Source organism: Phaenicophaeus curvirostris, chromosome 5, assembly GCF_032191515.1.
Source record: "Phaenicophaeus curvirostris isolate KB17595 chromosome 5, BPBGC_Pcur_1.0, whole genome shotgun sequence".
Classification (NCBI taxonomy): domain Eukaryota; kingdom Metazoa; phylum Chordata; class Aves; order Cuculiformes; family Cuculidae; genus Phaenicophaeus; species Phaenicophaeus curvirostris.
Window position 1 is genome coordinate 64,733,966 of NC_091396.1, and position 21,869 is coordinate 64,755,834.

The following is a 21,869-nucleotide window of genomic DNA, read 5'->3' on the forward strand; positions in this document are numbered from 1 at the left end:
CCCATCAAACTTGCTTCCCTAGTGAAAGCAGAAAGGCTGTCCCAGGAAAAAGTGTAACTTTGCCTGTTTACCCGCGCCTTCGCCACAGAGGTCTGTTGTGAAGGTACATCAGCTATTGCAGTCCTCTTCACCAGCTTTTGTCATGGAAATGGAATAGTTCTGTGACACGTGCACAAGACAGGTCAAGTGTTTGGGGGTCTAGTAGCCAATAATCACTCAGTTGTTTTATTTGTCTTTCCCAGAAAGAAAACTTTTGCATTTTCCAAGAAATGGATGTCTTGAGATGATCAGTGCTTGGGAAAGTGCCTTTTCTCAAGGTCACAGACAGAGTAAGGATATACATAAAGTACAGGACTCTTGCACTCAGCGATGTAACTCCTGAGGTCTAAGAGGATCAAAGTCTCCAGTCCATTTAAGGACATATTTGGAATTCTGCCACCGCCTTCTCCTAGAGGAGCTGGCAGCTCATGGCTTAGGTGTGCACTTTGGGGGGTAAAACACTGACTGGATGGTGGAGCCCAGGGTGTGGTTGGGAAGGGAATTAAATCCTTTGGTGGCCGGTCACAATCGGTATTGTCCAGGGCTCAGTGTTGGGGCCAGTCTTGTTTCAGATCTTTATTGCTCATCTGGATGAGCGGATTCAGTGCTCCCTAGGTAACTCCGCAGATGACACAAAATTGGGTAGGAGTGTTGACGTGCTTGAGGGCAAGAAGCCTCTCCAGTGGGATGTGGACAGGGTGGATTATGGTCCGAGGTCGATTCTATGGGGTTCAAAAAGGCAGAATAGCGGGGGCAGCACTTCAGTCCCAACTGCCCCATGAATCGCTCCAGGGCTGGGAAAGAGCCGCTGGAAAGCTGCCTGGTGGAAAAGCACCTGGTGGTGCAGGTCAACAGTGGCTGAGCATGAGGCAGCAGGGGTTCCAGTGGCCAAGACGGCCAAGAGCATCCTGGCGTGGGTCAGAAATGGTGTGGCCAGCAGGAGCAGGGAAGGGACAGGTGAAAGTTGCTGAGCTGGGGGTGGGGCTGGCTGGGGGTGAGCCCGTGGTGTGCTCCGGTGCCCGCGGTGCGCTCCGGTGCCTGTGACATCACAAAGGACGAGAGAGCACGGGGCAGGTTATAGAGGCACCGGCAGGCAGCCCTGGCCAGTGCGGCGTGGGAGGGTGGTGAGTGCACACGTGGCGGGAGGCTGGGCTGGACGAGGGCTGGGGCGGAAACGTGGGTCCCAGGGAGGGTCGGTTCTGCCCCAGCACCGAGGCCCCAGCCGCTCGCAGGAGCACCTTGGGCAGGGCGCGGTTCAAAGGCATCGCTGCCTCCCAGCTGCCTCGTCCCCACTCCTGCCTGCCCCAAAGGTCTCTCTCCCCTGCCACCAGCTCCCTCCAGCACAGCCCCTCTGAACCCCTCTTCTCCTTCCTCCTGCAGGCCATGGCTGCCACTTCATTCCTCGTCCGTGTGTTCCTAACCCTCATCCAGAAGCTGCCCCTGGCTGGGGATGAGCTGGATGAGGCCACGCGTGAGCACATGGCACAGCGTGCCCAGTTTCTGGAGAAGGAGATGGCTCGGCTATGGCAGGAGATAGCGCAGAGGTCCCTGGAGCCGAAGACACAGAAGCAGTGGGACGTTGCCTGGGGAGCACTACTTTGTACTGCCTTGCAGCAGTGGCACCTCTGGGTGATTGCTGGAGGCCTGGTCCTGCTCTTGGGCCTCTGCTGGTGCTTGAGGAAAAGGAGCCGTGCGGCAGACAGCAGCAGCACTGAGGAAAGGGCTGGCTGCAACATGTTGAAGGTGAAGGAGAAGGAAGAAAGTGAAGGGGAAGGTCCTGATGATGAGAGGGATCTGGTCTGGAACTTGGAGCCGGTGGAGGAGAAAGAGGAGGTGGAGGAGGAAGAGGAGGTGGAGGAGGAAGGAAGTGGAGAAGAAGGTTCTGATGAAGAGAGGGATCGGGTCGAGATTTTTGAAAGGCGCTCTTGCAGGCCAGTGCAGTATGTGACGTACAGTCGCCTGATGGTGGAGCATCTGGTGGATGAACTCCTCTCGGTCATCAAAAAGCAGTTGTGCGAGAGTTTCTACCCTGTGCTGCAACAAGCCATCAGTGTGGGCACTTCCTTCGAAGGCTGGTTTCCCTGTGATGATCATGCTGTCCACCAGCTGCTCCTGCCCCTGAAGGCACCTCGCGGCCACACCTTCAACCTGGAGCTTGGCACCGCAAGGGAGATGCCAGCAGGAGACCCCCGCATCCGCGTGGAGCTGGAGTGCACCTGCACAGGGCAGCAGATGGAGGAGAAGATGACCTGCTTCCTCCACCATTCTCAGAAGGACATCACAAAAAATCAGGACCCCAGCCTCCTACACACCCTCTGCACAGGCTGCTACCTAGATGTGCACAAAACTGCCCACTGGTTCCAGAACCTCACGACGTCAGCCTGGAGGGATGTGCCTCGGTTGCGTCCCTACAACATGAAGATGCTGCCCTCCAGCCGGTCCTGCAGGCTGGAGCTGACAAGTGCCTCTGGAAGAATCTTCTTCATTGAATTGATCTTTGGGGTGCGGCACGGAGACTCGGACATCTTCCTAAGTAGCCAGGCTCCAGACGACACCTCCGCCCCAAGCACTACGTGGCCAGTGACCTACGCTGCGGCCGAGGCAAAGTTCTTCGAGTACGTGGCCAGGCACATCCCAGCCGGCCGTGTCCACCTCAAATGCCTTCACTACTGTGCCCACGGCCTGAAGGGCACAAGCTTTTCCATCTATGCCTTCAAGACAGCTGTCATGCACCTCCTGACCACAATCCCCCTCTCAGATTGGCACATCAACTGTTTGCTACTGCGGCTGCGAGACCTCATGCAATATGTGCTCTGCTGCCTGAAGGAGAAGTGCCTCAAACACTTCTTCCTTGGCAATGAGAACGTGCCCGAGGAGATAAGGTTGCCGCCATCCTTCAGAAAGGCCGAGCCACTCAATCTCTTCCAACCCCTCACACAGGATCCAGCGGCCTATGCCGAGGCGTTGCGTGATTTCCAACAGCTGCAATATCAACTCGTAAGGCTGGTGGGAGGGGACATTGAAAGAGGTCTCCGTGCAAAGAGCCTGAGTGTTGGTCTCATAGTTGACAGGAGGTGACATCCTCACACTTGATCTGGAGAGGTAGACGGTGTATTGTATTGGTGCGAGTTTAAGCAAGCGCCTGACTGGCACTTGACACGCCACAGGAGAAAGACTGTGCTAAGAACCACGAGGAATGGTGTTGTCAAAGGCAGAAGCAGATACAGAAGAAGATGGGCTTTCTCAACTGTGTTTCCCATCCAAGTTACAAACTGTCCTATTGCAAGTGTCCTTCTCCAAAAAGGGAAGGTGGCCAAAGAGAGCCAAAGGACAAGTGAGGAGGACAAAGAAAGACAAAGTAATGACCCTTACAAGAGGGAAGGACCCTTGACTGGGGTTTGCACGTGAGCACTCGGGGAGTTGCTGCCACACCTCTCCTCCAGAGCAAAAGCGCACTCGGGGCAGTAGGTCCCGATGCAGCTGAAGAGCCCCTTGCGAGGAGGCTTGTGCCACAGACTCCCGTTTCCCCTACACGGCGACCGTCCCCGTCTCTTGGAGAGAATCCATTCCCTCCGGGATATTTGCACTGTACAAAGTTGCCAATAAATGGTGTGTTTGAACAAAGGCTGCGTCTCTGCGTGTCTGTGCATCACTCTCCCAGGGGCCGTGGGCATAGGGTGCCGGCTGCTCAGCTGCCGCAGAGCCGAGGAGCATTTCCAGAAGGAAATGGGGCACTGGCCTCTGCTTTCACCGCTTCCCCCAGCTCTCTGCGCTCCCACGTTGAGCCGGTGGGAATAGTTCGTCCCCCTCCCCAGCCGTGCACGTTGTCTCTGTGTCATGGGGATCCTGAAGTGCCTTCCTTGGGAACCAGAGACAACTCATCCTGGTAGGCAGTAGCTCGTCCATCTATACCTTCAAGACAGCTGTGATGCATCTCCTGACCACCGCAGGCCTGTCAGGCTGGGACATAGTTCCCACCCCCCTGCCCTGGGCAGGGACATCCCACTAGATCAGGCTGCCCAAGGCCCCATCCAACCTGGCCTTGAACACCTCCAGGGATGGGGCAGCCACAACTACCCTTGGCAACCCGTTCCAGTGTCTCACCACCGTCACGGTGAAGAAATTCTTCCTAATGTCTAGTCTAAATCACCCCCTCTCCAGTTCATACCCGTTCCCCTTTGTCCTATCACCACAAGCCTTTAGGAACAGTCCCTCTCCGGCTTTCCCGTAGGCCCCTTTAAGTCACAGTAAGATCTCCTCGGAGCCTTCTCTGCTCCAGACTGAACAACCCCAACTCTCTCAGCCTGTCCCCGTATGGAAGGTGCTCCAGCCCTCTGACCATCTTTGTAGCCTCCTCTGGACCCGTTCCAACCGTTCCATATCCTTCTTACGTTGAGGAATGCAGAAATGGACACAGCATTCCAGATGAGGTCTCACGAGAGAGGAATAGAGGGGCAGAATCACTTCCCTCGACCTGCTGGCCTCGCTTCTTTTGATGCAGCCCAGGACATGGTTGGCCTTCTGTGCTGCGAGGGCACATTGCTGGCTCTCATCAGCCAGCACCCCAAGTCCTTCTCTGCAGGGCACCTCTCAATCACATTATCCGCCATCGTGTACTGAAATCGGGGATTGCCTCGACCCAGGTGAAGGACCTTGCACTTGGCCTTGTTAAACCTCATGAGGTTCTCACAGCCCCACTTCCCCAGCCTGTCCAGGTCCCTCTGGATGACGTCCCATCCTTCTGGTGTGGCAACTACACCACTCAGCTTGGTGTCATCTGCCACCTTGCTGAGGGTGCTCTCAATCCCGCTGTCAATATCGTTGATGATGATATTAAACAGCACCAGTCCCAGTACGGACCCCTGAGTGACACCACTTGTCACAGTTCTCTATCTGGACTTTCAGCCGTTGACCACCACTCCTTTAATATGACCATCCAACCAGTTTCTTATCCACCGAACCGTCCACCCGTCAAATCCGTATCTCTCCAAGTCAGAGAGAAGCACGTTGTGGGGGACCATGTCAAAGGCTTTACGGAAGTCTAGATAAATCACATCCATTGCTCTACCCATGTCTCCTGCTGCGGTTACCCCGTCATAGAAAGCCACGAAGCTGGTCATACAGGATTTGCCCCTGGTGAAGCTGTGCTGGCTGCTATTAATCACCCCCATGTCCTCCATGTGCTTTAGCCAGCAGTGGCCCAGGTGGTCAAGAAGGCCAATGACATCTTGGCTTGGACCAGAAACGGCGTGACCAGCAGCTCCAGGGAGGTTCTTCTCCCTCTGTACTCGGCACTGGTGAGACCGCTCCTCGAATCCTGTGTTCAGTTCTGGGCCCCTTCTGCATGCTAGGGTTCTTAGTCTCAGCCACCTAGCAAAGGCAAGTGACCAGCTTCAGCATTTTCTTCACCCATGGAAATCAGCCCATTTCCTTGACAGCTGACAGGTTTTTTTTAAGATCTGCAAAGACAAATTCCTGTGGACAACTGAGAGATTTGAGGATCTCCATTGGAGGAAGCTTTAGTGTAAGCCTGGCATGAGATCACCACATCAAACACAAAATGACCCACATCAGAAGACTGAATGTTCTGATCACAGTCATATGGAACAGACATTTATAGAAGAACCGCGTGGAAATGTAAAAATGAGGGTTAAAAACCCTTTAACCTTTTTACCCTTTCATGGTTAAAACCCATTAAAAATAATGGTTTTAGCCCTAAGCACAGCAGGTAGTACGACCACAGTCACGTGGTAAGTCATTTTCATGGCAACTGACAACATTTTCCCTTAACCTGGACGTATTTTCAGGCCTAAGGACATGGAAGGTGTAAAGATGCAGCAAAAATAGCTGATGCCACACACAGAAAAAGATGATGAGAGCCAGAAGGAGTGAGAGCACAGTTCAGCATAAGAGAACTCTGTCCCAACACGTCGTGTAAGAGGCAGGAAATGTTCCCTCCTGCCCTTTGTTATCACCTGATGTCACTACGTGGGTTTGCCAGCTAAGGACGGGGTAAATAATGCAGTCCCCATCCCAGGGAAATGGCAGGTTACCAGTTCCCATCCTCCTCTAGCTTTGCCTGGCCTGGACTTGAGCCCCAGGTGGAGAAGTGGTAACTGCTTGAGGGCTGGATCAGCTGTTTTCTTTTTTCTTTTGTCCAAGAACTGAAGGGATTTCTGGAGGGTGGAGTTGCACAAAGCCCCGCTGAAAGACTCCAGGTGATTGTCACGCAAAATCAGCTCCTGAAGACAGGTCAGGTCGCCAATGGTAGCCGGCAGCTGCTTTATGTGGTTATGACTCAGGTCTAGTTTTCGGAGCTTCTTCAAACAAAGCACACGCGTGTCGATCCGAGCGAGCTTGCAGTACGAGGCTTGGAGGTGTTCCAGGGAATAGGGGAAGTTTTTGGTGAGAGGATAGTCCCTTCTGGAAGTTATGATCATTTTTGTCTTGGGTTTTTCAACTTCTGAGGTCTTTGCCGGTACCAAAGCCGAGAGTGGGAGAGTTTCGATGTTGGTGCCTTGGTGAGCCAGTCTCACAGCTGAAAGGAAAGCCTTCAAACTGCTGGCATTTGCCTACAAGAAAACACAAAGGGGACGTAAAAGTTCATTATTCGTCTGCTCGTTTGTACTAATGCTTTCTGAACTATTTTGTACGTGTGTCGGGTGATGCAACTCAGCAGAGCAATGAAACGAGAAAGGGAAACAACTCAGGCTTGTGAGGCTGCCGAGCTGCTTCCAGAATTTCAAAGAATCCCGGAATGGTTTGGTTTTAAAGCGACCCCCTGCCAAGGGGCAGAGACACCTCCCACCGGATCAGGTTGCTCCAAGCCCCATCCAGCCTGGCCTTGAACACCTCCAGGGATGGGGCAGCCACTGCTTCTCTGGGTAACCTGGGCCAGGGCCTCCCCACTCAGACCCCACGGAACATCCTTTAGATCCATCGAGCTGCCCCCAGGCAACACTGAACCGCTCTCAGACTGCATTGAGCCTCCCTGGACCATACTTAACAGCTCCCAGACCCCACTGAACAGCTCTTAAGACCTTCTTAAGCTCCCCCAGACGCCACTTAACAGCTCCTAGATCACATTGAGCCCCCTCAGACCCTGTGAACAGCCCCCAGACCCCACTAAGCCCCCCCAGTCCCCACTGATGTCCCCCAGACCCCACTTAATAGCTCCTAGACTGCACTGAGTCACTTCCAGACCCCACTGAATATCTCTTAGACCCACTGAGCTCCTTCCAGACCCTGTGAGCAGCCCCCAGATGCCACCAAGCTGCCCCAGACCCCATTGAGCACCCCAAGATGCCGCTTAACAGCTCCCAGATCCCATTGAACTCCCCCAGATCCCACTAAGCCACGCTTAGACTGCATTGAGCCCCCTCAGACCCCACCAAACTGCTCGCAGACCACCTAGAGCCGCCCCAGACCCCACTTAACAGCTCAAAGACCTCACTGAGCCCCCCTAGATGCCATTTAACAGCTCCCAGACCCCACTGAGACCCCCAGACATGGTGAACAGCCCCCAGACCCCACTGAGCTGGTCTTAGACTGCACTGAACTCCCCCAGATGCCACTTAACAGTTCCCAGACCCCAGTGAGACCCCCTGAGATGCCACTTATCAGCTCCCACACCCCAATAAGCCCCCCCAGATGGCACTTAACAGCTCCCACACCCCAGTGAGACCCCCTGAAATGCCACTTATCAGCTCCCACACCCCAGTGAGACCCCCAGATGCCATTTATCAGCTCCCAGACCCCAGTGAGACCCCCTGAAATGCCACTTATCAGCTCCCACACCCAGTGAGACCCCCAGATGCCATTTATCAGCTCCCACACCCCAGTGAGACCCCCTGAGATGCCACTTACCAGCTCCCAGACCCCAGTGAGACCCCCAGACCCTGTGAACAGTCCTCAGACCACACTGAGCCGGACTTAGACTGCACTGAACTCTCCCAGATGCCACTTAACGCTCCCAGACCCCACTGAGACCCTCAGATGCCACTTAACAGCTCCCACACCCCAATAAGCCCCCTGAGATGCCACTTAACAGCTCCCAGACACCCATAAGCCCCCCCAGACGGCACTTAACAGTTCCCAGACCCCAGTGAGACCCCCAGACCCTGTGAACAGTCCTCAGACCACACTGAGCTGGACTTAGGCTTCACTAAACTTCCCCTAGATGCCACTTAAGAGTGCCCAGACCCCAGAGAACCCCCCCTAGATGCCACTTAACAGCTCCCACACCCCAATAAGCCCCCTGAGACGCCACTTAACAGCTCCCAGACACCCATAAGCCTCCCCAGATGGCACTTAACAGCTCCCAGACCCCAGTGAGACCCCCCAGACCCTGTGAACAGCCCTCAGACCACACTGAGCTGGACTTAGGCTGCACTGAACTCCCCCTAGATACCACTTAAGAGCGTCCAGACCCCAGAGAACCTCCCCACATGCCACTTAACTTCCTATTTCCCTTCCTTTTCCCCCTCCTTTTTCCTTCCTTTTCCCCCTCCTTTCCCCCTTCTTTTCCCCCTCCTATTTCCCCTCCTTTTCCCCGTCCTATTTCCCTTCCTTTTCCTCCTCCTATTTCCCTTCTTTTCCCCCCTCCTATTTCCCTTCCTTTTCCCCTCCTATTTCCCTTCCTTTTTCCCCCTCCTTTTCCCCCCTCCTTTTCCCCCTCCTATTTCCCTTCCTTTTCCTCCTCCTTTTCCCTTCCTTTTCCTCCTCCTTTTCCCTTCCTTTTCCTCCTCCTTTTCCCTTCCTTTTCCCTCTCCTAGTTCCCTTCCTTTTCCCCCCTTTTCCCTCCCCTCCTTTCCCCTTCCCCCCTTCTTCCCCTCTCCCCTCTCTGGTCGGACCCTCGCTGTCCCTTTGGAGAGAAAGGCTAAGCACACGCCCAAACCAGCAAAGTGCTGTTGGTCCCTGCTCGGGTCACCCCTGACTTGCTCCAAGGTGACGTTGAGCTCACCTGCTGCTCTCCAAGGTTGTGCAGAGCTGTCCCCGCCTGGGCTGCCACCACAACCCCCCTTGAATTGGAGGAAGGGTTGAAGACTCAAACTGTATGTCGCTTCAGATGGTTACAGGTTAAACTGAGTGCTGGGAGGATGCTCGCTGCTTGAGGGAGAAGGGGCCCAGGTGGCCAAGAAGGCCAATGGCATCTTGGCTTGGATCAGAAACGGCGTGACCAGCAGGGCCAGGGAGGTTCTTCTCCTTGAAGAGGAGGCTGAGGGGAGACCTCATTGCTCTCTACAACTACCTGAAAGGAGGTTGAGAGAGGAGGGAGCTGGGCTCTTCTCCCAAGTGACAGGGGACAGGAAGAGAGGGAATGGCCTCAAGCTCTGCCAGGGCAGATTTAGGCTGGACGTTAGGAAAAAATTTTTCACAGAAAGGGTCATTGGGCACTGGCAGAGGCTGCCCAGGGAGGGGGTTGAGTCCCCTTCCCTGGAGGGGTTTAAGGTGTTCAAGGGTGGACGAGGTGCTAAGGGGAATGGTTTAGTGATTGATAGGAATGGTTGGACTCAGATGATCCGGTGGGTCTCTTCCAACCTAGTTATTCTATGATTCTATGATTCTCCCTCTGTACTCGGCACTGGTGAGACCGCTCCTCGAATCCTGTGTTCAGTTGTGGGCCCCTCACCACAAGAAGGATGTTGAGGCTCTGGAGCGAGTCCAGAGAAGAGCAACAAAGCTGGTGAGGGGGCTGGAGAACAGGCCTTCTGAGGAGCGGCTGAGAGAGCTGGGGGTGTTTAGCCTGGAGAAGAGGAGGCTGAGGGGAGACCTCATTGCTCTCTACAACTACCTGAAAAGAGGTTGTGGAGAGGAGGGTGCTGGCCTCTTCTGCCAAGTGACAGGGGACAGGACAAGAGGGAATGGCCTCAAGCTCCGCCAGGGGAGGTTCAGGCTGGATATCAGGAAAAAAAATTTTCACGGAAAGGGTTGTTGGGCACTGGCAGAGGCTGTCCAGGGAGGGTGTTGAGTCACCTTCCCTGGAGGTGTTTAAGGCACGGGTGGACGAGGTGCTGAGGGACATGGTTTAGTGTTTGATAGGAATGGTTGGACTCAATGATCCGGTGGGTCTCTTCCAAGACTGGAGAAGCCGGACGTGGCATCAGAAGGAGACAGAGTCAGCCCTGGTGCGCAGGAGACTTGATTTGCTGCAGACATTTTGATTGCCACCCTGCATCCTGCTGCAGTCCCCTTGACTGCGCTCACCAAGCACGTGCACGACAAGCAGGGGATCGGGCTCAGCCAGCACGGGTTCATGAAAGGACTGTCCTGCTTCACCTGTCTGGTCTCCTTCTATGACCAGCTGACCCGCTCAGTGCCTGAGGAAGAAGCTGTGGATGTTTTCTACCTGCACTTCAGTAAAGCCTTTGACAGCGTTTGCCGCCGCCTTCTCCTAGAGGAGCTGGCAGCTCATGGCTTAGGTGTGCACTTTGGGGGGTAAAACACTGACTGGATGGTGGAGCCCAGGGTGTGGTTGGGAAGGGAATTAAATCCTTTGGTGGCCGGTCACAAACGATATTGTCCAGGGCTCAGTGTTGGGGCCAGTCTTGTTTCAGATCTTTATTGTTCATCTGGATTAGGGGATTCAGTGCTCCCTAGGTAACTCCGCAGATGACACAAAATTGGGTAGGAGTGTTGACGTGCTTGAGGGCAAGAAGTCTCTCCAGTGGGATGTGGACAGGGTGGATTATGGTCCGAGGTCGATTCTATGGGGTTCAAAAAGGCAGAATAGCGGGGGCAGCACTTCAGTCCCAACTGCCCCATGAATCGCTCCAGGGCTGGGAAAGAGCCGCTGGAAAGCTGCCTGGTGGAAAAGCACCTGCTGGAAAAGCACCTGGTGGTGCAGGTCAACAGTGGCTGAGCATGAGGCAGCAGGGGTTCCAGTGGCCAAGACGGCCAAGAGCATCCTGGCGTGGGTCAGAAATGGTGTGGCCAGCAGGAGCAGGGAAGGGACAGCTGAAAGTCGCTGAGCTGGGGGTGGGGCTGGCTGGGGGTGAGCCCGTGGTGTGCTCCGGTGCCTGTGACATCACAAAGGACGAGAGAGCACGGGGCAGGTTATAGAGGCACCGGCAGGCAGCCCTGGCCAGTGCGGCGTGGGAGGGTGGTGAGTGCACACGTGGCGGGAGGCTGGGCTGGACGAGGGCTGGGGTGGAAACGTGGGTCCCAGGGAGGGTCGGTTCTGCCCCAGCACCGAGGCCCCAGCCGCTCGCAGGAGCACCTTGGGCAGGGCACGGTTCAAAGGCATCGCTGCCTCCCAGCTGCCTCGTCCCCACTCCTGCCTGCCCCAAAGGTCTCTCTCCCCTGCCACCAGCTCCCTCCAGCACAGCCCCTCTGAACCCCTCTTCTCCTTCCTCCTGCAGGCCATGGCTGCCACTTCATTCCTCGTCCGTGTGTCCCTAACCCTCATCCAGAACCTGTCCCTGGCTGGGGATGAGCTGGATGAGGCCACGCGTGAGCACATGGCACAGCGTGCCCAGTTTCTGGAGAAGGAGATGGCTCGGCTATGGCAGAAGATAGCGCAGAGGTCCCTGGAGCCGAAGACACAGGAGCAGTGGGACGTTGCCTGGGGAGCACTACTTTGTACTGCCTTGCAGCAGTGGCACCTCTGGGTGATTGCTGGAGGCCTGGTCCTGCTCTTGGGCCTCTGCTGGTGCTTGAGGAAAAGGAGCCGTGCGGCAGACAGCAGCAGCACTGAGGAAAGGGCTGGCTGCAACATGTTGAAGGTGAAGGAGAAGGAAGAAAGTGAAGGGGAAGGTCCTGATGATGAGAGGGATCTGGTCTGGAACTTGGAGCTGGTGGAGGAGAAAGAGGAGGTGGAGGAGGAAGGAAGTGGAGAAGAAGGTTCTGATGAAGAGAAGGATCGGGTCAGGATTTTTGAAAGGCGCTCTTGCAGGCCAGTGCAGTATGTGACGTACAGTCGCCTGGTGGTGGAGGATCTGGTGGATGAACTCCTCTCGGTCATCCAAGAGCAGTTGTGGGAGAGTTTCTACCCTGTGCTGCAACAAGCCATCAGTGTGGGCACTTCCTTCGAAGGCTGGTTTCCCTGTGATGGTGATGCTGTCCACCAGCTGCTCCTGCCCCTGAAGGCACCTCACGGCCACACCTTCAACCTGGAGCTTGGCACCGCAAGGGAGATGCCAGCAGGAGACCCCCGCATCCGCGTGGAGCTGGAGTGCACCTGCACAGGGCAGCAGATGGAGGAGAACATGACCTGCTTCCTCCACCATTCTCAGATGGACATCACAAAAAATCAGGACCCCAGCCTCCTACACACCCTCTGCACAGGCTGCTACCTAGATGTGCACAAAACTGCCCACTGGTTCCAGAACCTCGTGACGTCAGCCTGGAGGGATGTGCCTCAGCTGCGTCGCTACAACATGAAGACTCTGCCCTCCAGCCGGTCCTGCAGGCTGGAGCTGACAAGTGCCTCTGGAAGAACCTTCTTCATTGAGTTGATCTTTGGGGTGCGGCACGGAGACTCGGACATCTTCCTAAGTAGCCAGGCTCCAGACGACACCTCCACCCCAAGCACTACGTGGCCAGTGACCTACGCTGCGGCCGAGGCGAAGTTCTTTGAGTACGTGGCCAGGCACATCCCAGCCGGCCGTGTCCACCTCAGATGCCTTCACTACTGCGCCCACGGCCTGACGGGCACAAGCTTTTCCATCTATGCCTTCAAGACAGCTGTCATGCACCTCCTGACCACAATCCCCCTCTCAGATTGGTGCAGCAAGTACCGGCTACTGCGGCTGCGAGACCTCATGCGATACGTGCGCTGCTGCCTGGAGGAGAAGTGCCTCAAACACTTCTTCCTTGGCAACGAGAACGTGCCCAAGGAGATAAGGTTGCCGCCATCCTTCAGAAAGGCCGAGCCACTCAATCTCTTCCAACCCCTCACAAAGGATCCAGCGGCCTATGCCGAGGCGTTGCGTGATTTCCAACAGCTGCAATATCAGCTCGTAAGGCTGCTCGTGAAGAGACATTGAAAGAGGTCTCCATGCACAGAGCCTGAGTGTTGGTCTCACAGTTGACAGCAGGCGACATCCTCACACTTGACACTGACCCACGGCGACCGTCCCCGTCTCTTGGAGAGAACCCATTCCCTCCGGGATATTTGCACTGTACAAAGTTGCCAATAAATGGTGTGTTTGAACAAAGGCTGCGTCTCTGCGTGTCTGTGCATCACTCTCCCAGGGGCCGTGGGCATAGGGTGCCGGCTGCTCAGCTGCCGCAGAGCCGAGGAGCATTTCCAGAAGGAAATGGGGCACTGGCCTCTGCTTTCACCGCTTCCCCCAGCTCTCTGCGCTCCCACGTTGAGCCGGTGGGAATAGTTCGTCCCCCTCCCCAGCCGTGCACGTTGTCTCTGTGTCATGGGGATCCTGAAGTGCCTTCCTTGGGATCCAGAGGCAACTCATCCTGGTAGGCAGTAGCTCGTCCATCTATACCTTCAAGAGAGCTGTGATGCATCTCCTGACCACTGCAGGCCCGTCAGGCTGGGACATAGTTCCCACCCCCCTGCCCTGGGCAGGGACATCCCACTAGATCAGGCTGCCCAAGGCCCCATCCAACCTGGCCTTGAACACCTCCAGGGATGGGGCAGCCCCAACTACCCTTGGCAACCCGTTCCAGTGTCTCACCACCGTCACGGTGAAGAAATTCTTCCTAATGTCTAGTCTAAATCACCCCCTCTCCAGTTCATACCCGTTCCCCTTTGTCCTATCACCACAAGCCTTTAGGAACAGTCCCTCTCCGGATTTCCCGTAGGCCCCTTTAAGTCACAGTAAGATCTCCTCGGAGCCTTCTCTGCTCACATCTTGGTAAAGTTTCCCTGGTTTTCAGCACCCTGCTACCAGCCAATCCATTCCTCACCAACACCTCTACCATTGTATTTTTTTATTACAGCCAGACAAATCAGTCACTCCCCATCAAACTTGCTTCCCTAGTGAAAGCAGAAAGGCTGTCCCAGGAAAAAGTGTAACTTTGCCTGTTTACCCGCGCCTTCGCCACAGAGGTCTGTTGTGAAGGTACATCAGCTATTGCAGTCCTCTTCACCAGCTTTTGTCATGGAAATGGAATAGTTCTGTGACACGTGCACAAGACAGGTCAAGTGTTTGGGGGTCTAGTAGCCAATAATCACTCAGTTGTTTTATTTGTCTTTCCCAGAAAGAAAACTTTTGCATTTTCCAAGAAATGGATGTCTTGAGATGATCAGTGCTTGGGAAAGTGCCTTTTCTCAAGGTCACAGACAGAGTAAGGATATACATAAAGTACAGGACTCTTGCACTCAGCGATGTAACTCCTGAGGTCTAAGAGGATCAAAGTCTCCAGACCATTTAAGGACATATTTGGAATTCTGCCACCGCCTTCTCCTAGAGGAGCTGGCAGCTCATGGCTTAGGTGTGCACTTTGGGGGGTAAAACACTGACTGGATGGTGGAGCCCAGGGTGTGGTTGGGAAGGGAATTAAATCCTTTGGTGGCCGGTCACAAGCGGTATTGTCCAGGGCTCAGTGTTGGGGCCAGTCTTGTTTCAGATCTTTATTGCTCATCTGGATGAGGGGATTCAGTGCTCCCTAGGTAACTCCGCAGATGACACAAAATTGGGTAGGAGTGTTGACGTGCTTGAGGGCAAGAAGCCTCTCCAGTGGGATGTGGACAGGGTGGATTATGGTCCGAGATCAATTCTATGGGGTTCAAAAAGGCAGAATAGCGGGGGCAGCACTTCAGTCACAACTGCCCCATGAATCGCTCCAGGGCTGGGAAAGAGCCGCTGGAAAGCTGCCTGGTGGAAAAGCACCTGGTGGTGCAGGTCAACAGTGGCTGAGCATGAGGCAGCAGGGGTTCCAGTGGCCAAGACGGCCAAGAGCATCCTGGCGTGGGTCAGAAATGGTGTGGCCAGCAGGAGCAGGGAAGGGACAGCTGAAAGTCGCTGAGCTGGGGGTGGGGCTGGCTGGGGGTGAGCCCGTGGTGTGCTCCGGTGCCCGTGGTGCGCTCCGGTGCCTGTGACATCACAAAGGACGAGAGAGCACGGGGCAGGTTATAGAGGCACCGGCAGGCAGCCCTGGCCAGTGCGGCGTGGGAGGGTGGTGAGTGCACACGTGGCGGGAGGCTGGGCTGGACGAGGGCTGGGGCGGAAACGTGGCTCCCAGGGAGGGTCGGTTCTGCCCCAGCACCGAGGCCCCAGCCGCTCGCAGGAGCACCTTGGGCAGGGCGCGGTTCAAAGGCATCGCTGCCTCCCAGCTGCCTCGTCCCCACTCCTGCCTGCCCCAAAGGTCTCTCTCCCCTGCCACCAGCTCCCTCCAGCACAGCCCCTCTGAACCCCTCTTCTCCTTCCTCCTGCAGGCCATGGCTGCCACTTCATTCCTCGTCCGTGTGTTCCTAACCCTCATCCGGCACCTGCCCCTGGCTGGGGATGAGCTGGATGAGGCCACGCGTGAGCGCATGGCACAGCGTGCCCAGTTCCTGGAGAAGGAGATGGCTCGGCTATGGCAGGAGATAGCGCAGAGGTCCCTGGAGCCGAAGACACAGAAGCAGTGGGACGTTGCCAGGGTAGCACAGCACTCTACTGCCTTGCAGCAGTGGCACCTCTGGGTGATTGCTGGAGGCCTGGTCCTGCTCTTGGGCCTCTGCTGGTGCTTGAGGAAAAGGAGCCGTGCGGCAGACAGCAGCAGCACTGAGGAAAGGGCTGGCTGCAACATGTTGAAGGTGAAGGAGAAGGAAGAAAGTGAAGGGGAAGGTCCTGATGATGAGAGGGATCTGGTCTGGAACTTGGAGCCGGTGGAGGAGAAAGAGGAGGTGGAGGAGGAAGGAAGTGGAGAAGAAGGTTCTGATGAAGAGAAGGATCGGGTCAGGATTTTTGAAAGGCGCTCTTGCAGGCCAGTGCAGTATGTGACGTACAGTCGCCTGGTGGTGGAGGATCTGGTGGATGAACTCCTCTCGGTCATCCAAGAGCAGTTGTGGGAGAGTTTCTACCCTGTGCTGCAACAAGCCATCAGTGTGGGCACTTCCTTCGAAGGCTGGTTTCCCTGTGATGGTGATGCTGTCCACCAGCTGCTCCTGCCCCTGAAGGCACCTCACGGCCACACCTTCAACCTGGAGCTTGGCACCGCAAGGGAGATGCCAGCAGGAGACCCCCGCATCCGCGTGGAGCTGGAGTGCACCTGCACAGGGCAGCAGATGGAGGAGAACATGACCTGCTTCCTCCACCATTCTCAGATGGACATCACAAAAAATCAGGACCCCAGCCTCCTACACACCCTCTGCACAGGCTGCTACCTAGATGTGCACAAAACTGCCCACTGGTTCCAGAACCTCGTGACGTCAGCCTGGAGGGATGTGCCTCAGCTGCGTCGCTACAACATGAAGACTCTGCCCTCCAGCCGGTCCTGCAGGCTGGAGCTGACAAGTGCCTCTGGAAGAACCTTCTTCATTGAGTTGATCTTTGGGGTGCGGCACGGAGACTCGGACATCTTCCTAAGTAGCCAGGCTCCAGACGACACCTCCACCCCAAGCACTACGTGGCCAGTGACCTACGCTGCGGCCGAGGCGAAGTTCTTTGAGTACGTGGCCAGGCACATCCCAGCCGGCCGTGTCCACCTCAGATGCCTTCACTACTGCGCCCACGGCCTGACGGGCACAAGCTTTTCCATCTATGCCTTCAAGACAGCTGTCATGCACCTCCTGACCACAATCCCCCTCTCAGATTGGTGCAGCAAGTACCGGCTACTGCGGCTGCGAGACCTCATGCGATACGTGCGCTGCTGCCTGGAGGAGAAGTGCCTCAAACACTTCTTCCTTGGCAACGAGAACGTGCCCAAGGAGATAAGGTTGCCGCCATCCTTCAGAAAGGCCGAGCCACTCAATCTCTTCCAACCCCTCACAAAGGATCCAGCGGCCTATGCCGAGGCGTTGCGTGATTTCCAACAGCTGCAATATCAGCTCGTAAGGCTGCTCGTGAAGAGACATTGAAAGAGGTCTCCATGCACAGAGCCTGAGTGTTGGTCTCACAGTTGACAGCAGGCGACATCCTCACACTTGACACTGACCCACGGCGACCGTCCCCGTCTCTTGGAGAGAACCCATTCCCTCCGGGATATTTGCACTGTACAAAGTTGCCAATAAATGGTGTGTTTGAACAAAGGCTGCGTCTCTGCGTGTCTGTGCATCACTCTCCCAGGGGCCGTGGGCATAGGGTGCCGGCTGCTCAGCTGCCGCAGAGCCGAGGAGCATTTCCAGAAGGAAATGGGGCACTGGCCTCTGCTTTCACCGCTTCCCCCAGCTCTCTGCGCTCCCACGTTGAGCCGGTGGGAATAGTTCGTCCCCCTCCCCAGCCGTGCACGTTGTCTCTGTGTCATGGGGATCCTGAAGTGCCTTCCTTGGGATCCAGAGGCAACTCATCCTGGTAGGCAGTAGCTCGTCCATCTATACCTTCAAGAGAGCTGTGATGCATCTCCTGACCACTGCAGGCCCGTCAGGCTGGGACATAGTTCCCACCCCCCTGCCCTGGGCAGGGACATCCCACTAGATCAGGCTGCCCAAGGCCCCATCCAACCTGGCCTTGAACACCTCCAGGGATGGGGCAGCCCCAACTACCCTTGGCAACCCGTTCCAGTGTCTCACCACCGTCACGGTGAAGAAATTCTTCCTAATGTCTAGTCTAAATCACCCCCTCTCCAGTTCATACCCGTTCCCCTTTGTCCTATCACCACAAGCCTTTAGGAACAGTCCCTCTCCGGATTTCCCGTAGGCCCCTTTAAGTCACAGTAAGATCTCCTCGGAGCCTTCTCTGCTCACATCTTGGTAAAGTTTCCCTGGTTTTCAGCACCCTGCTACCAGCCAATCCATTCCTCACCAACACCTCTACCATTGTATTTTTTTATTACAGCCAGACAAATCAGTCACTCCCCATCAAACTTGCTTCCCTAGTGAAAGCAGAAAGGCTGTCCCAGGAAAAAGTGTAACTTTGCCTGTTTACCCGCGCCTTCGCCACAGAGGTCTGTTGTGAAGGTACATCAGCTATTGCAGTCCTCTTCACCAGCTTTTGTCATGGAAATGGAATAGTTCTGTGACACGTGCACAAGACAGGTCAAGTGTTTGGGGGTCTAGTAGCCAATAATCACTCAGTTGTTTTATTTGTCTTTCCCAGAAAGAAAACTTTTGCATTTTCCAAGAAATGGATGTCTTGAGATGATCAGTGCTTGGGAAAGTGCCTTTTCTCAAGGTCACAGACAGAGTAAGGATATACATAAAGTACAGGACTCTTGCACTCAGCGATGTAACTCCTGAGGTCTAAGAGGATCAAAGTCTCCAGACCATTTAAGGACATATTTGGAATTCTGCCACCGCCTTCTCCTAGAGGAGCTGGCAGCTCATGGCTTAGGTGTGCACTTTGGGGGGTAAAACACTGACTGGATGGTGGAGCCCAGGGTGTGGTTGGGAAGGGAATTAAATCCTTTGGTGGCCGGTCACAAGCGGTATTGTCCAGGGCTCAGTGTTGGGGCCAGTCTTGTTTCAGATCTTTATTGCTCATCTGGATGAGGGGATTCAGTGCTCCCTAGGTAACTCCGCAGATGACACAAAATTGGGTAGGAGTGTTGACGTGCTTGAGGGCAAGAAGCCTCTCCAGTGGGATGTGGACAGGGTGGATTATGGTCCGAGATCAATTCTATGGGGTTCAAAAAGGCAGAATAGCGGGGGCAGCACTTCAGTCACAACTGCCCCATGAATCGCTCCAGGGCTGGGAAAGAGCCGCTGGAAAGCTGCCTGGTGGAAAAGCACCTGGTGGTGCAGGTCAACAGTGGCTGAGCATGAGGCAGCAGGGGTTCCAGTGGCCAAGACGGCCAAGAGCATCCTGGCGTGGGTCAGAAATGGTGTGGCCAGCAGGAGCAGGGAAGGGACAGCTGAAAGTCGCTGAGCTGGGGGTGGGGCTGGCTGGGGGTGAGCCCGTGGTGTGCTCCGGTGCCCGTGGTGCGCTCCGGTGCCTGTGACATCACAAAGGACGAGAGAGCACGGGGCAGGTTATAGAGGCACCGGCAGGCAGCCCTGGCCAGTGCGGCGTGGGAGGGTGGTGAGTGCACACGTGGCGGGAGGCTGGGCTGGACGAGGGCTGGGGCGGAAACGTGGCTCCCAGGGAGGGTCGGTTCTGCCCCAGCACCGAGGCCCCAGCCGCTCGCAGGAGCACCTTGGGCAGGGCGCGGTTCAAAGGCATCGCTGCCTCCCAGCTGCCTCGTCCCCACTCCTGCCTGCCCCAAAGGTCTCTCTCCCCTGCCACCAGCTCCCTCCAGCACAGCCCCTCTGAACCCCTCTTCTCCTTCCTCCTGCAGGCCATGGCTGCCACTTCATTCCTCGTCCGTGTGTTCCTAACCCTCATCCGGCACCTGCCCCTGGCTGGGGATGAGCTGGATGAGGCCACGCGTGAGCGCATGGCACAGCGTGCCCAGTTCCTGGAGAAGGAGATGGCTCGGCTATGGCAGGAGATAGCGCAGAGGTCCCTGGAGCCGAAGACACAGAAGCAGTGGGACGTTGCCAGGGTAGCACAGCACTCTACTGCCTTGCAGCAGTGGCACCTCTGGGTGATTGCTGGAGGCCTGGTCCTGCTCTTGGGCCTCTGCTGGTGCTTGAGGAAAAGGAGCCGTGCGGCAGACAGCAGCAGCACTGAGGAAAGGGCTGGCTGCAACATGTTGAAGGTGAAGGAGAAGGAAGAAAGTGAAGGGGAAGGTCCTGATGATGAGAGGGATCTGGTCTGGAACTTGGAGCCGGTGGAGGAGAAAGAGGAGGTGGAGGAGGAAGGAAGTGGAGAAGAAGGTTCTGATGAAGAGAAGGATCGGGTCAGGATTTTTGAAAGGCGCTCTTGCAGGCCAGTGCAGTATGTGACGTACAGTCGCCTGGTGGTGGAGGATCTGGTGGATGAACTCCTCTCGGTCATCCAAGAGCAGTTGTGGGAGAGTTTCTACCCTGTGCTGCAACAAGCCATCAGTGTGGGCACTTCCTTCGAAGGCTGGTTTCCCTGTGATGGTGATGCTGTCCACCAGCTGCTCCTGCCCCTGAAGGCACCTCACGGCCACACCTTCAACCTGGAGCTTGGCACCGCAAGGGAGATGCCAGCAGGAGACCCCCGCATCCGCGTGGAGCTGGAGTGCACCTGCACAGGGCAGCAGATGGAGGAGAACATGACCTGCTTCCTCCACCATTCTCAGATGGACATCACAAAAAATCAGGACCCCAGCCTCCTACACACCCTCTGCACAGGCTGCTACCTAGATGTGCACAAAACTGCCCACTGGTTCCAGAACCTCGTGACGTCAGCCTGGAGGGATGTGCCTCAGCTGCGTCGCTACAACATGAAGACTCTGCCCTCCAGCCGGTCCTGCAGGCTGGAGCTGACAAGTGCCTCTGGAAGAACCTTCTTCATTGAGTTGATCTTTGGGGTGCGGCACGGAGACTCGGACATCTTCCTAAGTAGCCAGGCTCCAGACGACACCTCCACCCCAAGCACTACGTGGCCAGTGACCTACGCTGCGGCCGAGGCGAAGTTCTTTGAGTACGTGGCCAGGCACATCCCAGCCGGCCGTGTCCACCTCAGATGCCTTCACTACTGCGCCCACGGCCTGACGGGCACAAGCTTTTCCATCTATGCCTTCAAGACAGCTGTCATGCACCTCCTGACCACAATCCCCCTCTCAGATTGGTGCAGCAAGTACCGGCTACTGCGGCTGCGAGACCTCATGCGATACGTGCGCTGCTGCCTGGAGGAGAAGTGCCTCAAACACTTCTTCCTTGGCAACGAGAACGTGCCCAAGGAGATAAGGTTGCCGCCATCCTTCAGAAAGGCCGAGCCACTCAATCTCTTCCAACCCCTCACACAGGATCCAGCGGCCTATGCCGAGGCGTTGCGTGATTTCCAACAGCTGCAATATCAGCTCGTAAGGCTGCTCGTGAAGAGACATTGAAAGAGGTCTCCATGCACAGAGCCTGAGTGTTGGTCTCACAGTTGACAGCAGGCGACATCCTCACACTTGACACTGACCCACGGCGACCGTCCCCGTCTCTTGGAGAGAACCCATTCCCTCCGGGATATTTGCACTGTACAAAGTTGCCAATAAATGGTGTGTTTGAACAAAGGCTGCGTCTCTGCGTGTCTGTGCATCACTCTCCCAGGGGCCGTGGGCATAGGGTGCCGGCTGCTCAGCTGCCGCAGAGCCGAGGAGCATTTCCAGAAGGAAATGGGGCACTGGCCTCTGCTTTCACCGCTTCCCCCAGCTCTCTGCGCTCCCACGTTGAGCCGGTGGGAATAGTTCGTCCCCCTCCCCAGCCGTGCACGTTGTCTCTGTGTCATGGGGATCCTGAAGTGCCTTCCTTGGGATCCAGAGGCAACTCATCCTGGTAGGCAGTAGCTCGTCCATCTATACCTTCAAGAGAGCTGTGATGCATCTCCTGACCACTGCAGGCCCGTCAGGCTGGGACATAGTTCCCACCCCCCTGCCCTGGGCAGGGACATCCCACTAGATCAGGCTGCCCAAGGCCCCATCCAACCTGGCCTTGAACACCTCCAGGGATGGGGCAGCCCCAACTACCCTTGGCAACCCGTTCCAGTGTCTCACCACCGTCACGGTGAAGAAATTCTTCCTAATGTCTAGTCTAAATCACCCCCTCTCCAGTTCATACCCGTTCCCCTTTGTCCTATCACCACAAGCCTTTAGGAACAGTCCCTCTCCGGATTTCCCGTAGGCCCCTTTAAGTCACAGTAAGATCTCCTCGGAGCCTTCTCTGCTCCAGACTGAACAACCCCAACTCTCTCAGCCTGTCCTCGTATGGGAGGTGCTCCAGCCCTCTG

General features: G+C 55.9%; 4 protein-coding genes and 1 long non-coding RNA gene across 5 annotated transcripts; 4 read left to right on the top strand and 1 right to left on the bottom strand.

Moving 5' to 3' along the window:
- The first annotated feature begins 1,114 nt into the window (after positions 1–1,114).
- LOC138721644 (inositol 1,4,5-trisphosphate receptor-interacting protein-like 1) lies at positions 1,115–3,142 on the top strand. The gene is made up of 2 exons (XM_069858996.1): positions 1,115–1,813; positions 1,868–3,142. Exons 1-2 carry the CDS (start codon positions 1,423–1,425, stop codon positions 3,115–3,117), a joined length of 1,641 nt encoding a protein of 546 aa, XP_069715097.1. The 5' UTR covers positions 1,115–1,422; the 3' UTR covers positions 3,118–3,142.
- A 2,390-nt stretch (positions 3,143–5,532) lies between these two features.
- Positions 5,533–9,402, bottom strand: LOC138720763 (uncharacterized). Its single transcript, XR_011337470.1, has 2 exons — positions 9,002–9,402; positions 5,533–6,611 (listed from the first exon to the last, which is right to left on the bottom strand). It is a non-coding gene; the product is annotated as an uncharacterized lncRNA (long non-coding RNA).
- A 2,096-nt stretch (positions 9,403–11,498) lies between these two features.
- LOC138721381 (inositol 1,4,5-trisphosphate receptor-interacting protein-like 1) lies at positions 11,499–13,196 on the top strand. Its single transcript, XM_069858414.1, has one exon. It carries the CDS (start codon positions 11,499–11,501, stop codon positions 13,023–13,025), a length of 1,527 nt encoding a protein of 508 aa, XP_069714515.1. The 3' UTR covers positions 13,026–13,196.
- Positions 13,197–15,003: 1,807 nt separating this feature from the next.
- LOC138721382 (inositol 1,4,5-trisphosphate receptor-interacting protein-like 1) lies at positions 15,004–17,176 on the top strand. The gene has a single exon (XM_069858415.1). The coding sequence runs from the start codon at positions 15,383–15,385 to the stop codon at positions 17,003–17,005; it is 1,623 nt and encodes a 540-aa protein (XP_069714516.1). The 5' UTR covers positions 15,004–15,382; the 3' UTR covers positions 17,006–17,176.
- A 2,186-nt stretch (positions 17,177–19,362) lies between these two features.
- On the top strand, positions 19,363–21,156 carry LOC138721383 (inositol 1,4,5-trisphosphate receptor-interacting protein-like 1). Its single transcript, XM_069858417.1, has one exon. It carries the CDS (start codon positions 19,363–19,365, stop codon positions 20,983–20,985), a length of 1,623 nt encoding a protein of 540 aa, XP_069714518.1. The 3' UTR covers positions 20,986–21,156.
- The last annotated feature ends 713 nt before the right edge of the window (positions 21,157–21,869 follow it).